This window comes from Chinchilla lanigera, unplaced genomic scaffold (assembly GCF_000276665.1).
Source record: "Chinchilla lanigera isolate Chin_1 unplaced genomic scaffold, ChiLan1.0 scaffold00042, whole genome shotgun sequence".
Classification (NCBI taxonomy): domain Eukaryota; kingdom Metazoa; phylum Chordata; class Mammalia; order Rodentia; family Chinchillidae; genus Chinchilla; species Chinchilla lanigera.
In genome coordinates this window covers 18,542,509-18,557,575 of record NW_004955443.1, presented here as the reverse complement: position 1 = coordinate 18,557,575, position 15,067 = coordinate 18,542,509, and the positions used below count along the sequence as shown (strand labels likewise).

Sequence of the window (15,067 nt, the reverse complement as noted above, 5' to 3'; positions counted from 1 at the left end):
TTTGGGGGGACACACAGACATAAACCATAACAACTAGTAATTAAAGCACTTCAAATTATTAAAGCAAGATACTGTATTTTACCTGTATGATGATAACCTGTTCTGATTAAAGAGAAAATGGGTAAGTCAGCAAACAAAAAACAAAAACAAAATATCCACCTCTCTGGAGGCCAATTTGGTAACATGTATTAAGTATCAATCTAAATGTCTGTAGAAGCCAGGCATAGAATGCACAGCTGTAATCTCAGCACTCAGGAGGCTGAGGCAGGAAGACTGCTATGAGTTTGAAGCCAGCCTGGGCTTTAAAGTGAGTTCAAGGCTAACCTGAACTGTATAGTGAAACCATGTCTCAAAAAATACAGAAACTACAATAAAATAAATGTCTATAGCATTTGACCAGACAGATAGTACAATTTTAAGGATATAAATGCAGTAACTAAAGTTGTACATAAGGAAGTTCATCATAGCATTGCTTATAATTGGGTAAAGTAGAAATAATTAAATGATCAACAGTGAGACAGCTTATGTAATTATTCATCCATACAGTCTGCAAAGTGTACCTGGGGAGGTACCTGGAGAGGATTTTTTAATAACAGTAAGAGAAAATAAGTTATAAAACTATTAGTAGTCCTTTTGTTTGAAAAATTTGTATGTGTGTATAAAAGCAGACTAAAATAATATAAATCTTCATATCAATGCTGGTGTGATTCTGGATGTTTTCTCCTGTTTTATCATCTACATTTGTAATTTTTTATCATAAAGTTTCACATGTGCATTCTTTTAAAACATAATAAAAATCAGTGGTGTGGCGGGATCGTTGGTGCCCACATCCTACCACTGAGCCTAAGCCGAATCTCTGTTTATTCTTTGAAAGGAACTGAGCCCTTCTTTCTTGTGTCTTAGACACAAAAGCATTCTGCTCTCCATTCATTCTTGCTGTAACCCCAACCCTAACTCTGCGCCCCTGTTTTGCCTTTTCCAGTCATGAATTCTTTCCATGGTAACATGTTTAGAATCCCAAGTGTTCTAATACCAGGACCCAGATTTCTTGTCATTATTCACTTTCCTGGTAATTGGATGCCTGCTCCCAAATACCAGGGTAGTCTCAGCAATCCAGTTTCTCCTACTGGGCGCCCTTGATCTTGTTCTCCCCCACCTATTTGCATCTCCAGGTAGAGCTGCCACATTCTACCTGCAGATAAGACAGCCGGCTTCTACGGTGTATTGGGCAACAGCTTGTTCTAAAGCTGTTGCCATGCCTTCCGAATACCATGTCCCCTTGCCTCCAACCCTGACATGTCCACCTGCCTGCTGCACCCAGCAGTGAGTGTAGTTCCACCTTCCCAAACTGTCCTATGCCACTCTGGTTACCTAGGGTCTGCCCTATACATTTCTCATCTATTAAAGTTCTCCTAAGTCAGTGATGGTGAACGGTTTAGAGCTTTCAGAGATGCAGATGGCCTACTGTGGCACACATGCCATAGGTTTGCCACCACTGTGACCTAGAAGTTTCTTATCTCCAGGTAAAACAGAAAAGAATCAACTGGTACTTAGCAGCTTGCACTTTCTGTTGTTCAAAGTGTGGGTGGCCAACAGTGAGAAATCTTTGGAAGGGTGTTGGCCCTCTATACTTGGCACCCCACTATTAACAGTTATGTGGGCACACCCGTAAAGAGCATTCTCCGATTGCGAGGCCTAGTGCAGAACCTGACGCCCGCGCTGTCTCAGTACCTCCCAGGTGGGAAAGAGCAGCACATTATCTGTTTTGCTTTCTTTGATACCAGGAATCGAACTCAGGGCCTTGCGCTTGCCAGGCAGGTGCTGTGCTGCTGAGCTATGTCCCATTATCTGGTTTTATAACAGTCTTTAATTGCTTATTTTTCCTCATTATATCTAGGTATTACTTTGCTTTTCCCGGGATACGTCTGTACTGGGCCACTTTGCATACAACAGTGCTTCACCACCAAAGTCATACATAAGAGGTAATATTTTACTAATTTTAAGAAGGTATTATTTGAGATAACACCAAATCCAAGAACATTTATTTTATAGCTTGTATTCACGTTACGTATTATTTTTCTTTATTTTGTTTTTTTTCTGGTACCGGGAATTGAACTCACAACCTCGCGCTTGCCAGGCAGGCGCTGTGCCGCTGAGCTAAATCCCCAGCCCCACATTAGCTATTCTTTAATTGTAAATTAAGATTTCTCTCAGAGGACCATCCTTTCCTCATCACTTAAATCAGTGCCCAAGCAGCTCATCACAAGTCACAGTTAAGTGCTTCCAAGAAGTAGAATCAGGTTACCTTTTGCCCTCCCTGCTTGCTGTCTCTATTGCAGTGTTTTCATTTCTGTTGACCTTTACTTTCTAACTATGAATGCATCATATAGATTTGGTTTTCTAATGTCTTAAACTTTTTATATTGCTTTTCTCAAAATGTCCTGTCACACTTAAACTTTTGATGTAATGCATGTGCTGTTGGCGCTCTAATTTCTATCTTACTGCCTGCTGCCGTCACCTGAACACTGAACTGACTGCAGCTGGCAGCCCTTTCAACGTCTTTTCATTAATTTGTGAACCTCGGCACTGAAAGCTCCTTACCCTGTCGAGTGGTGGCAAACCTGTGGCACGCATGTCGCAGCCTGTTATCATTGAAAACTCAAAAGAAAACCAACAACAGAAAAGACTCACCGTCACTAGGCTAGATTATAAACCACATAGTTGGGGGACTATAGACCACATTAATTTTGTTTGTGTCTCTGCACCTAGATGAGTAATCAGTGTATGTGTCTGTCTGTCATTATTCCGTCTTTCCTTACACAAGGAGTGGTCCTTGTCATTTTCACACTAACCTAAATGGCCCACACTTCTTTTTTTCCTCTCAGATCCTCTTCCACTACCCTTAACCAAAAACAAAGCAAAAATAAAAATACTTTTTTTTAATTTAAAAAATTTACTTTAAAACCCTGTGGAAGAATGACTGTCTGTTCAATAGACACTTTTGAGTCTATGGCTAAAAGCTACCTAAAAATACTCTGTGGAAGGTGAGAAAATCTGAGAACTTTGAAAATTTGGAGGGGAAGCTACTCCATCAAGTCTGTTAAATATTTTATTATAATGAATATTCTTTACTTTTCTAGGACAATTCTGATTTCAAATATTTAGCCACATTCTCTGATCATATGAACTATTTGGGATTCTGAAAATATGATCACCATACAGTTAAAGACTTTTAATTTTCAACTTTTAATCACATGCCATTAAAATATAAGTTAATAAGATTATTGCACCTCTTGGGGCTGGCTTCAATGAATAGATTAGGATAATTTATATTTAGCAAAACAATTCTATGCTTATAAGTAGATTCTTCTTAAGTTCTTAACAAGTTTGAATGTCTTTGCTATTTGTTCCTTTTGTACCCTTTTCCTTGTATTTTGGCATATATTGTTGATTTTAATTCATGAAAGATTTGCTAATATCAGAAAATTGGCTGGCAGTTTTTCAGATTAGTTTCATATTATGAAATGAAATATAATTGAACTATAATAGTTTTTAAAATTCCATTATTAATGCATAATTTTTAATATTTTATTTTACTTAATCATAAAATCCTCTGTCATCTTATCTTGCAGGAAAACTAGGATTAGAAGAATATGCCGTCTTTTATCCACCAAATGGTGAGAGTAATGCTATTGCTTCCTCTAGTGGGAAATTGGAAAATTACAACTTTTATAGTAGAAATGTTCCTTTCTTATTCTGTCTTTAAATGGAAATTAATTTATCATCTAAAATAAACCTCCCATACAATGTATATTCTAGTGAAATTTTCCACACTCTGGTAGGTTTGTGCTAAACTATACATACCTTCTCTGCTTCTGCTTAGTAAATTTTCAAGAAGGCTTAGTAGGCACGAATGTGTAGGACGGGCTCCTAGTTTTCCTCTGAAGAACCCTCACTGGCTAGCCGGGGCTCCCCTTTGGGCACCGCTGGGTCTGTGCTCCAGGCAGTGCTGTGCTGTTCTTTGCGCTGTGCTTTGTTGTTGCCCTAAGTTGGCCGGTGTGGCATTTGTGAAATGCAAAGATTATGAAGAAGTGTCACTGAAGTAATCCAGTTTGATGTTATGAAGTGATCATATGTGAATGACTTCGTATTTAATATTATGTTAAATACTATATTTGTACATTACTATTAAATATATATTAAATATTCCTTTTACATTATTAGCTTTTAGGATACGCTTCTTGGAAAAGCAATTATAACTGTCCTTATGGCAAAATTAAGTTGCACGCTGAAGAATTCTTTTACACCAGTAGAGGTAACGACATGGGCTTTGTAGTCCAGCAGACCTGGGTTTAAATCGCAGTTCTTCCAGCTTGCCCCATGACCTTGGGTAGGTATCAGGACTTCTCTGAATGCCAGATTCACCAGCTTAGCTTGTGGATAATGGATTAAATGAGATATGGTGTGTAAGACAGCACAGTGCCTGCCAGGTAGTGAGAGCTCAGGAGATACAGCTGACGACTATGCTAAACACTATTGGTCACTATGTCTGAAACTCACAGCTGGATTTTATGATGCTGTTCCTGTAATTGCAGTTTCTTTCCAGACCATTGACAGCTGCCCTTCTTACCCATGTTTCCCTTGAGCTGGCTCTTCTCTGCCTAAGCATTTCCCTAGGAGCTTCCATCAGCTTTCACGAATCTGTGTGTTAGTCTAAAAGTTCTCCCTCTGACTTGTCCTGTGAGTACCTCAGACTTAATATGTCTCAGCCTAAACTCACCACTTCGTCTTCCTGTGACCCTCCCCACTAAAACACTAAAGTCAAAGTACAGTTAACTGCATCATCATCTACCCAGGAACTCAAGGCATGAAATCATGACGTCGTCCTCGAGCCCCTCATCTGCTGTCTCTGAGCCGCCCAGGTTTCTCTTCCAGAGAAAGCTGGGCCCTCACCACTGCCTTGCTTTCTTTCAGGCCCTCCTGACTCCAGTTTATTTATCACAGCAGCCGCCTAACTGGTCTCTCTTGCTCCTTCTTTCTAGTTTTACTCCTTCTTCCCCCGGTATCTGATTTAAAATGAAAAATCTAAAGATTGCCGTCTCTCTCAAACACTTCTTAATGGCTCGTATATTTTATTTTTTAATTAATTGTGTTGGTACACTTCTGATATATGTAATGATCACACTCATCGTAGGGAATTTGTATCTGTACATGATACATCTTGATTCCTTTTTTTCCCCCAATCCCCTCCCCTCCCTTGAACCTTTATTCCCCTCCATATTTACAAAAGCTTTGTTTCTGTTTTTTCTTCCATTCTCTTTTTTCCTTTTCCTTTTCCTTCCTCCACCCCCCTTGTTCCCCTTCCCGTTTGAACATTTTCTTCCTACATCCCAATATCTGTCACCCATTTTGGTCTTCATTTTTACTTTCAATTTCTCACGAGAGAATCAAAGTGATATTTAAACATGTGTGTCCAGTTGTGTTCTCGTAAAAGTATAGTCTCGGTGCATCCGGTTGCCTAAAAATGTCCAAGTTTATCCTTCTTTATGGCAGAGTAGTACTCTATTATACATAAAAAACATATTTTCTTTATCCATTCATCTGTTGATGGGCATCTAGGCTGTTTCCCAGATTTAGCTATCACAAATTGTGCTGCTGTAAACATGAGTATGCATATATCACTGTGGTGTGATGCTTTTAATTCTTTCATGGCTCCTATATTTTAAGTAACATCAAAGCTTCTCTGTATGACATATATGTGAGAACCTTTCATATGTGATTCCTACACAGTCTACTTCCTATCTTCTAAAATTTCTCACCATTTCCCATCTCTCTCTCTTCTTATCATAGCAATATCAAACTCTATTTTTCTTGCAGACAGCCAACCATTCTGTTCTTCCTACCCCATGGTCTCTCCCTCTTCCATCCTTAGACGAGCCCAGGCACCCTTTTTTACTTAGCTGTCACCAAGGCTCAGTTTAGACCTGCTCTTTGCCAGGAGCTTCCCTGATGCCCACCGGCTGTTAGGGTAAGGCCTTTCCCCTAGGCCCACAGAGCCTGGTCATAAAGTCTGTGATATCTCTTACCATATCATCTTGCCATTGTTTATTTATATTTAATCTCTCCCTTGATATCACAAGCTTCCAGAGGTTCAGAACTATATTTTTGTTTCACTTTTGTTCCCTCAATATGTATCTAGCATGTAGTAGGAATGCAGTGAATATTTATTTGAACTCAATTCCTAGGCTTGTTAATTTTAACATTTGCATATACATACAAAATTGTTATTACAGCTATCATCTCAGACTGTTAACTTTCTGATAACGTTTTACATTTATCTAAGAAATGGGAAATACCAAAAAAAATTACCTCTGAATAGCCAGGAGATGTCCATCAACTGGTTTCTTCTCTCTATTCATAAGGGAGCTTTTGCAACTTGGTTTAGAAAATAGCAAAATAGTAGCTGTTACTTAACATATATTTTCAACAAACTTGGTGTATCCCACCTGAAAGAATAGCAAAATGGAAAGAGACTGATACAGATGTGAAAAATAACCAGTAATGATGAGAAGTGAAGTTTGAGCCCTCACACAAGAAAATACAGAAACTATGAAACAGCATATAAGAGCACACCAGCAAATCAGCCAGGGACTATTTTATGTAAAAACCAATAACCATGTATCCTTTACAAAGGTATCATATGTTCTAGGTTGGAGCATATTATCATTTAAGATCTTTGCTGGGTATACTGGTGCATACCTGTAACACTAGCATCTGGGAGGCTGATGCAGGATTATCATGAGTTCAAGGCCAGCTTGGGCTACATAGTGAATTCAAGGCCAGCCTGCACTACATAGTGAGACCTTGTCTCAAAAAAATAAAATAAGATCTTTATAATGAGCTCAAGATGTGTGCATATGTGTGTGTGCATATATATCCATACTAATACTTTTAATAGTAGTCATAGCAGCAGCTAACATTTTCTAAGCAGTAGTATATACAAGACAGTAGTTAACTACAGTATATGTATTAACTCATTTAATCCTTATAATAATCCTGTGGGCAAATACTAATATCTCTATTATAGGTAAAGAAACTGAGGTACAGAATATCAACCTGCCCAGCTGATGAGTGGAAAAGTCAGGTTTTGAATCTAAGTTGTCTGGCTTTGTGAGCAATGTTATTATCACCATGCCCTAATGCCTCAAAAAATTTCATTGATTTTATTATAGTGTCTGGCAGAGGAAAAGAAAGTGGATTATTGAGAAAGTATAAGATTGTATACAGTAGGTTGTGGACTCTGCTATAAAGAAGGATAAGCTTGAGTCATTTGTAGGAAAATGGATGCACCTTGAGACATAGTGTTAAGTGAAATAAGTCAGACACACGAGCTTAAATGTCACATGGTTTCTCTTATATGAGAAACCCAAAGTATAAAGAAATTAAAAAGCAAAATAAGATCACTAATAGGAAACAGAGAGCTGGATCTTTTGCAGATGGGAGAATGACCAAGAGATGGAGGGAGGGAAAGGGGAGAGGAGCAGAAGAGGACATAGAAGTACAGTGTGTTATGTACATGTGCCAGCCAGCTCCTCACCATGAATGCAATCATTATGTACCACAAACATGTACTAATAAAAATAAAAATTTTAAAAACAGGTTCTAAGAAGATTTTCATCCAGACTAATCAGAGAAATTTGAGAGTTACAATGAAGCAAATAATGGAAAGGAACAGAAATTGTAGGCACTTAGAGTAGACGTGGCTATTTTAGATAAGGTAGTCAGCAAAGGTGCCGCTAGGAGGCAAGAGAGAAGGGAGATTGGAACATTCAGAGTGAGCTCTGCCAAGAAGCGGGAGAAGAGCATTCCCGAAGGAGAATGGGAGAAGAGCATTCCCGAAGGAGAATGGCCTTCAAACATGGTGTCATGTTTGAAGGCCACAGGTAGGAGCAGTGCCTTGTGGTGTGAAGAACACCAAGATGGCCAGTGAGACAAATGATAATGCACTGATTCAAAGCAGGGTGGGAAAGAGAGACAGGGGCCAGGTCATGCAGGGGGATAGTTAAAGTCTGCAAAACCGAGTGTCTGACTTTCCTCAAGGATAGTTTTCATTAATTTTTTTCTTATTTCTTTGCATGCCTAGTAATTTTTCCATTGTTGAAAATTGGCTATCTTGACTATTACAATATGAAAACTCTGCAAATAAGGTCTTCTCCACTACCCCAGAATTTATTGTTGCTTATTATGTTTAATGACTTTTCCAAACCATTTCTGTAAAAACTGTATTGACCTGTGTGCCACACTGAAGTCTTTGTTCCAGAGACTAAACATGGTCAGCTAATGATTTTATAGACCTTTCCTCAAACATCTCAAAGAAAAAAAAAAATTAAAAAATCATTCTCCCAGTTTTTGCAGTTGGCTTGGAACGGATCATTTCTACGAGGCTTAGCTGGGTAACTTACAACTCTACCTTAGCCTTCACTTCCTTCTTGCCCAGAGCCTAAAAGTTAGTAAGAGTTGGAAACCTAAGGTCACCTAGGTCCTTTCCAGACCATTATGGATCCTGTACATAGAAGCTTTTCAAGCCCTTCTTCCCTCATGTAGCTCCTTCCCCAGCCTCTTCCTTCCTTTGCTTTACAATCTGTCTACTACTTGCCCCATTTGTTAATCTTTCTGCCAGGGGAGGCAGCTAATTATTTGCCTTTAAATGCTCTTGACAAATGCTGCCTGGCAGGCCACTCGGTCCTGAGAAAACTCTTAGACTAGGCAAATATAACAAAAGTAAATGTGAGCCAGTCCCTTAGGTAGCTGCTAGACAAGTCAAAACACATAAGCACAATAAACTTAGACATAAGTTGTGCTTGTATGTGTATATATATATGTATATATATACACACACACACACAAGCTCTGTATTGTTCCCTCTTGCACTGCCAAGCTACACCAGGACTGTGGGCTGCTCTCTTCCTGGTTCTTGCCAAGCTAGAAAGTAGGGAATAGTAGGTGGGCAAAATTAAAATGCCATAATACTCTCTCATCAAAAGTTTCTCTTTATTAAGCACTCTCTTGATTGTTTTAAATTTTTAAAATTAAATTCTACAGTTTAAAAAAGTTGATTCTAACATTTTTATCAGCTTCACCATTGCCTTAGTGAAAAAATAGAATTTGGGAATATGTACCCTACTTTACTGCTCTTGGTGATGACTGTCCTCCAATTCCTGATTAATGCTTTCAAAAGGCTACCCTGACTGTTGTGTAGAAGAAAGGTATCCCTATATAGTGGGCTCCAGGAGAACAAGGAGCTTCATAGTTTTCGGTAATATTCAGCACCTAGAATCATGCATGGCATGAAGTCTGTGCTCAGTGAACATGTCTGAGTCAAACTAATGAGGGAAGGAACATAAAAGAACATAAAGAAGTAAGAATAAGGGAGATTTTTTTCCTAGACTTACAAGAAAAATACACATAAATCTGATGGAGAATAAAGTATAAGTGAGTTTAAAATCATAATTTGTTAATATAATTTATTTCTGGCCAGAGAGGAAAAATAATTTTAATTGCTAGAGAACTTTGAGTAGAGAAGTTTCAAGACTCTGAGTCATTCCCCCTAACACACACACACACACACACACACACACACACACACACACCAGGGAACATTTGGCAATGTCTGAAGACTTGTCACAATCTGGAGGAGTGTGAGGCATGGCTAAACGTCTTACAGTACACAGGATACTGTACTGTGTTAGGAAGACTGTTGGAAGAAATCATTAAAATATATTACCCCAAATCACCTTGCAGTATAGAGGTGATAAGTATCAATGTACTTTATCATCTATATTAATTACAAATAAATAAAAAATATCTTGTACCCCAAATCCTTCTGAAGGATAAATTTAGACATAAGTTGTAAATTTCATTAAAATTTTATTTCAAATATGCTTTTAGACTGATACTTAAAAATGATAATGTTTTAGAAAATGTTAATTACAGAAAATAAAGTAACAACATCATAGTCTGAAGGTTTGATTCAGAGAGATAATGGAAATAGCTAGAAAATAAGTTATCCACTGTCCTAATCTCTACTTGTTGGTTATATGTGGAATAAGAATAAACAGAGGAAATGATTATTTCAGCCAGTGAATTAAATAAACTATACAAAGTAATCGCAGATGGAAGAGTATAACAGTTTATTTTCAACTGGCATGAAGTTGAAGTGGATCAGATGTGAGAGTCATAGGGACAGTGAGGAAAGAAAGGGAAAATATTTAGTAAGTGCAAAGCATGTTAATGTTGAGGGCATTTTCTGAGTCATATTTACTATTTATAGCTCATCTTGTTCAAGATTTATTTTTGTTGACAGGGCTTACCATTGTGAGCTTTGTCAAAGGCCTATGAAATCATTCCTGTATTCATGAATAGTATAGCCAATTAATATGTTAGACTTTTTTCATAAAGGAAGGCAAGGACCTTAAAACAATTACACATAGCAGATTTGTAGAACTTTGAGGTCAGACAGGGGGTGCGTCCTCAGCATCCTAATGCCTATTGGAAGCACACTCTTGGATGGCAACCAGGTGAAAGAAGTTTGACCCTTGAAAGGCTGAAGTGATGAAAGGCAAAGGAAAGGATTTTGGAAAACCTGGCCAAGAACATGACAACCTCTAAGATCAAAGGAATGTTCCGTGTGGTATGCACCCTAGCGTGCTAATAGATTCTTCACCACTTCCTAGGCCTCCTGCTTGTGTTTGCCAGGATTTGACTTTGTCCTTCTTCAACAAAGCAGACTGTGTAGGCTTTTTAGGGGCTGCAGGCCCTGACTACAGTGTACTCTTCATAGCTAATTCAAGCCAAAAATATTTCTTTCTGTAGGTTTACGCTCATACTTAAATGTGGTACCTGCCTTCTGAGAGCACAAAACAGCTAAGGTTATTGAGCATCTGAAATGTGTTTGTCATTATACGGTGCACTTTACAAACCTTCACTCACTTGTGCTTTCGTGCAGCCCAGTGGCTATGGTATTATTTATCTTCATTTTCAGAAATGAAAATGTGAGTAGAGAGAGGTTGCTAACCTGCCCAAAGTCACACAGAATTTAAGTTTATATCTGCATGACTTCATTGATCTTTATCTTTTTGAAATTGAGTTATCAAGAGCCTCCTGTGTTTATCTTAATTATTCATAAATAGTTATGTGCATTAATATTTTCTTTGAGCCTTTATAAATGCTCAAATTTACATCAAGCACATGTACCATCTCACTTGTAGATGCTGAAGATAATATACAGCATGAAATGTGGCCCTTGCTTCAGATAACTTATAACCTAGTAGTTTGTGGAACAACTAGATTTCAGAACTTGGGGAAAAATGTAGTGAAAGTGGGCCTAGACGCAGGTAGTCTTAGTATACGCATACATTTTTGCAATTCACTTATTCAGTCATTGTAGCATTCCTTATTAAAAGTGCCTTGTCCTAAGGTGTGTCTATGCTCTTAGATCCTTAGTATTTGTAGAAGATGAAAGTAGTAATAAATGTGATAATAGTGTGTTTATTTCTAACTACCTTAATCTGCTGGTTGGGGTTAATGTACCCACTGCATTGGTTTAACAGAAGAAGTAAAATTGTTTTTGAGTAAGAATATAAGTGTTTTATATAATAGCAATATACTTTGAGGTTTGGTATTTAGAACGGTAATATCTACTTATATTTCCATAAGATATCAAAATATGCCTGTATTTATTTAACTTATTTTTCTCTCACGTCGACATGTTTATTTTAGAAAACTTTGAAGACACAGATAACCTGTATTATTTGCTTAGTTGATAATTAGCAAAAGAAATACAATGCAGCAGCAGCGGGGAAACTTGCGAATGAAGGAAGGGTGTTCACAGGGAGACCCAGTGACCCACTGGAGAGAGCGGAGGCCTGAAGAAGGGCGGGCTCTGCTGTCCTCCTGAGTGCCCTCGAGACCTGGAGCGGATGACTGTGGTGTCATCAGGAACGCACAACGGCTTTCACTGTCACCCTAATCTGCTTCCAAAATTTAGTTTCTAAAAAGCAGAGCACTTTTAAGTTGGAAAAGAATCTTACTATTGAAAGTGCTTCCTATATACAGTGCTTCATATATAAAGTGCTTCATATATTTTCTGCGGGTCACAAATTTTTCTGCATTTACTTCAGACACATTGTTAGATGATACTTATGAGCTCTGGAAATAGGCAAGAATATAACAAGCTAGAAAACAGTAGAGGCAGGTTCTCCAGGGCTTTCCTATACTTGTTCTGCAAGTACTTAGTAAATACTTATCATATTGTGAGCACTATACTTACCCTGGGGATAGGGATAAATAAGAAATAGTTCCTGCATTCAAAGGATTTATTCTGTTAGGAAAGAGAGAAATAAAAACTGGTATAGGACAGTAAGATAAGGGCAGGAAAATAACGTATTAAGTGCTGACTTTGGGGTCAAGTATTTTGCCATGTACATGCATTATCCTACTTCATCATCACCATCTCATGGCTGCTGTCACTAGACCAAGACAACTCTATCCTTAGCCTTTACTGGGCCCCAAGGCAGTAGCAGAAATGGGATCTACCTATCATAAGTCTAAATATTCAAAATATTTCAAAGTTACGGACAAACTGTTTACTTTGTTTTCTTGCCTTGATACATATACCTTCATAACAATCTGGAAGGCCAGGTTCAGATTCAGAATTCTCAGACTTCTCAGAAGTCCGTGGCCTGTAGCATCCCCACACCCCTCTCATCTCTGCAAGCTTCATGTGTCCACAGATGGCCCCTTCGGCTACCTCTGCGTCCTGGAGCATATGCTCTCAGGACAGTGGCCCCACCAAAGAAAACATGCAAGCACCAGAAGCTGGCTTCAGTGTCTTTGGGCTGGAAATTTCAGAGTCCTGGGTCCCTGGGTGTGACCTGCAAGTGGAGACTTGGGCTGTGGGAGAGAGGAGTACAAGCCAGAGCAGGGACCTCAGCACAAGTGGGTCTCCCTTAGTCTAAGAGCGGTTTTAGATGAGGAAACAAGTTGACCTCCCTGAATGTCTCCTGACAGAAAGTGGCAGAACCAGAACTGTGCGGCGTTTTCTAGAGCACAGAGGAGCACCTTCATCCAGGCAAGTTGGCTGATACAGAGTACTCCTTAATGAGTTGCCTGGGGTGAGGGGGCAGGGATGGGCAGGAAGATCTTTCCAGGAGAAGCATTATTTGTACTCTTGAAGGAGTGGGTCAGGGATAGGGCTGGCCAGCGGGGAGGCCCTGTGTTCTCTACTCAGGGGGATGGCAGTCAGTTTGGAAGGATAGCAGTATATTCGTGATGTAAAGAAAAGCAATGAAGCTGCTGACATTAGACTGAAGAATTAAGTACTTGCTCTCTTACAAGGACCAAAAAGGAACCTAACACATTTAGGTATCAGGACTGAGGAAGAACTAGAGAAAAGAACATTGCAGAGTTTTCTTCCCTAGATGACAAAGGAGGCAGTGACTCCTTTATAAACGCAGTGATCAAAAGGGGCTTTGGCTGTTGGGCTTTTTAGCTTGGACTATAAGTTAATGATGAGAATACTGGTAGAAGGAGAAGGAAAGCAAGTGTGACATTATCTTCAGCCATAGCTATATGTGAGTGGACAGAAGACATAATTAACCAAAACAAACAAAGGTCAAAAAAATTGGACAGCGGAAGTTTCTGGAATGCATGGAAGCTGATCTGCATAGAGTCATTGGTATCACGGTAGGGCGAAGTTTGACGAGGGACTTTCAGTTGCTGTGAGGCCATTAACTACACCACATGACAAGAGGAGACCCTTGGATTTACTGATCAGAAGTTAGGGCCACAGGCTTACAAATTAGTTTGCAAGTGTGTGAGGGTTATGAGGAAGTCAAGGTAGTGAATATACAGTTGTTGTCGTTTTTTTAATTAAGCGTGGCTTTGAAGGTAGGAAAGAGATTATAATGGACTTTTGATAATGATGATATATGAGTGTCTTAGTTACTTTTCTCATTGCTGAGACAAAATACCCAACACCCACAAGTAAAGGGAGGAAAGGTTTACCTTATTCACAATTTGTAGAGGTTTTAGTCCATCCTCAGCAGGCTCCAAGGCAGGGTGGCATCACAGAAGAGAAACAGATCATGATGGCCTGAGGGTAGCAAAGCAACAGGGCTGACCATAGCTTTCTATTCAGGCTACTCCGGGCAGGTAGCACTCACGTCCTTAATCCTATGTCCTTGATCCTAGCACCGCACCATGAATCAATTCCAGTGTCACACACTCTAGATCCAGCGACCTCTGAAAAAGCCCCACCCATGACTGCCTGAAGCTTTGGGGGCCATCTAAACACAAGCAGTAACAGTGAGGAGAGTTATAATGTCCTTGCCTGAATGGTCGGAGTGAAATAGGAGAGACTAAAGATGCGCATGTTTTGATAAGACTTACCCATCGCTTGTCTCTGTGCCTCCATTAGGAGTGAAGAGCAGATCCCACCCTCCCACTGTCAGACTGGCTATGGGTGGTGCACTTTTCCTGTCTGTGACAGTCATCGCATGAAGCCAGAGCTTCCAGGTCACCCGTTACCAGCGGCTTCTCACCTCCAAGCGTTCCATGGCTCTTTTATCAGGATGATCTCCACCCTCTCCCACCCTGGACCTCCCCCATTATTCCTCTTCCTTCCATTATTTTTCTTTATAGCTCTTAGCACTTATCTGACACGCATTCACTTATTTGATCATGATTTTTCTTTCCGCAATAAAAGGTCAGCTCCAGCCCTCACAGTAATGACACATAGTAGAGACTCAATACATATTTGTTGAATGATGTATATGGGTGGGGTAACTGGTGCACTAGGATTCCAAAGCAGAGACTGCAGACTTTTTCTCTGAACCAGCCAGAAGGTAAATATTTTAAGTTTTCCGGGTCACAGTCTCTGTTCCATATTATTTGTTGTTTTTATAAATAATCTTTAAAACTATAAAAGCCATTCTTAGCTCACAGGACACACCTTAGCTGCCAGTACCTGTGAACATTAAGGATTCAGGATTCACAGCCCAGGTGCAGA

General features: G+C 39.4%; 1 protein-coding gene across 4 annotated transcripts in view; it reads left to right on the top strand.

Moving 5' to 3' along the window:
* Positions 1-15,067, top strand: part of Tbc1d19 (TBC1 domain family, member 19) — a 123,683-nt gene that overhangs the window by 88,274 nt on the left and 20,342 nt on the right. For all 4 annotated transcript variants that reach the window (XM_013518111.1, XM_005392027.2, XM_013518113.1 and 1 more), the window contains 2 exons: positions 1,898-1,982; positions 3,633-3,677. In XM_013518111.1, coding sequence (XP_013373565.1) covers positions 1,898-1,982; positions 3,633-3,677 — 130 coding nt within the window. The remainder of the gene's footprint in view (positions 1-1,897; positions 1,983-3,632; positions 3,678-15,067) is intronic.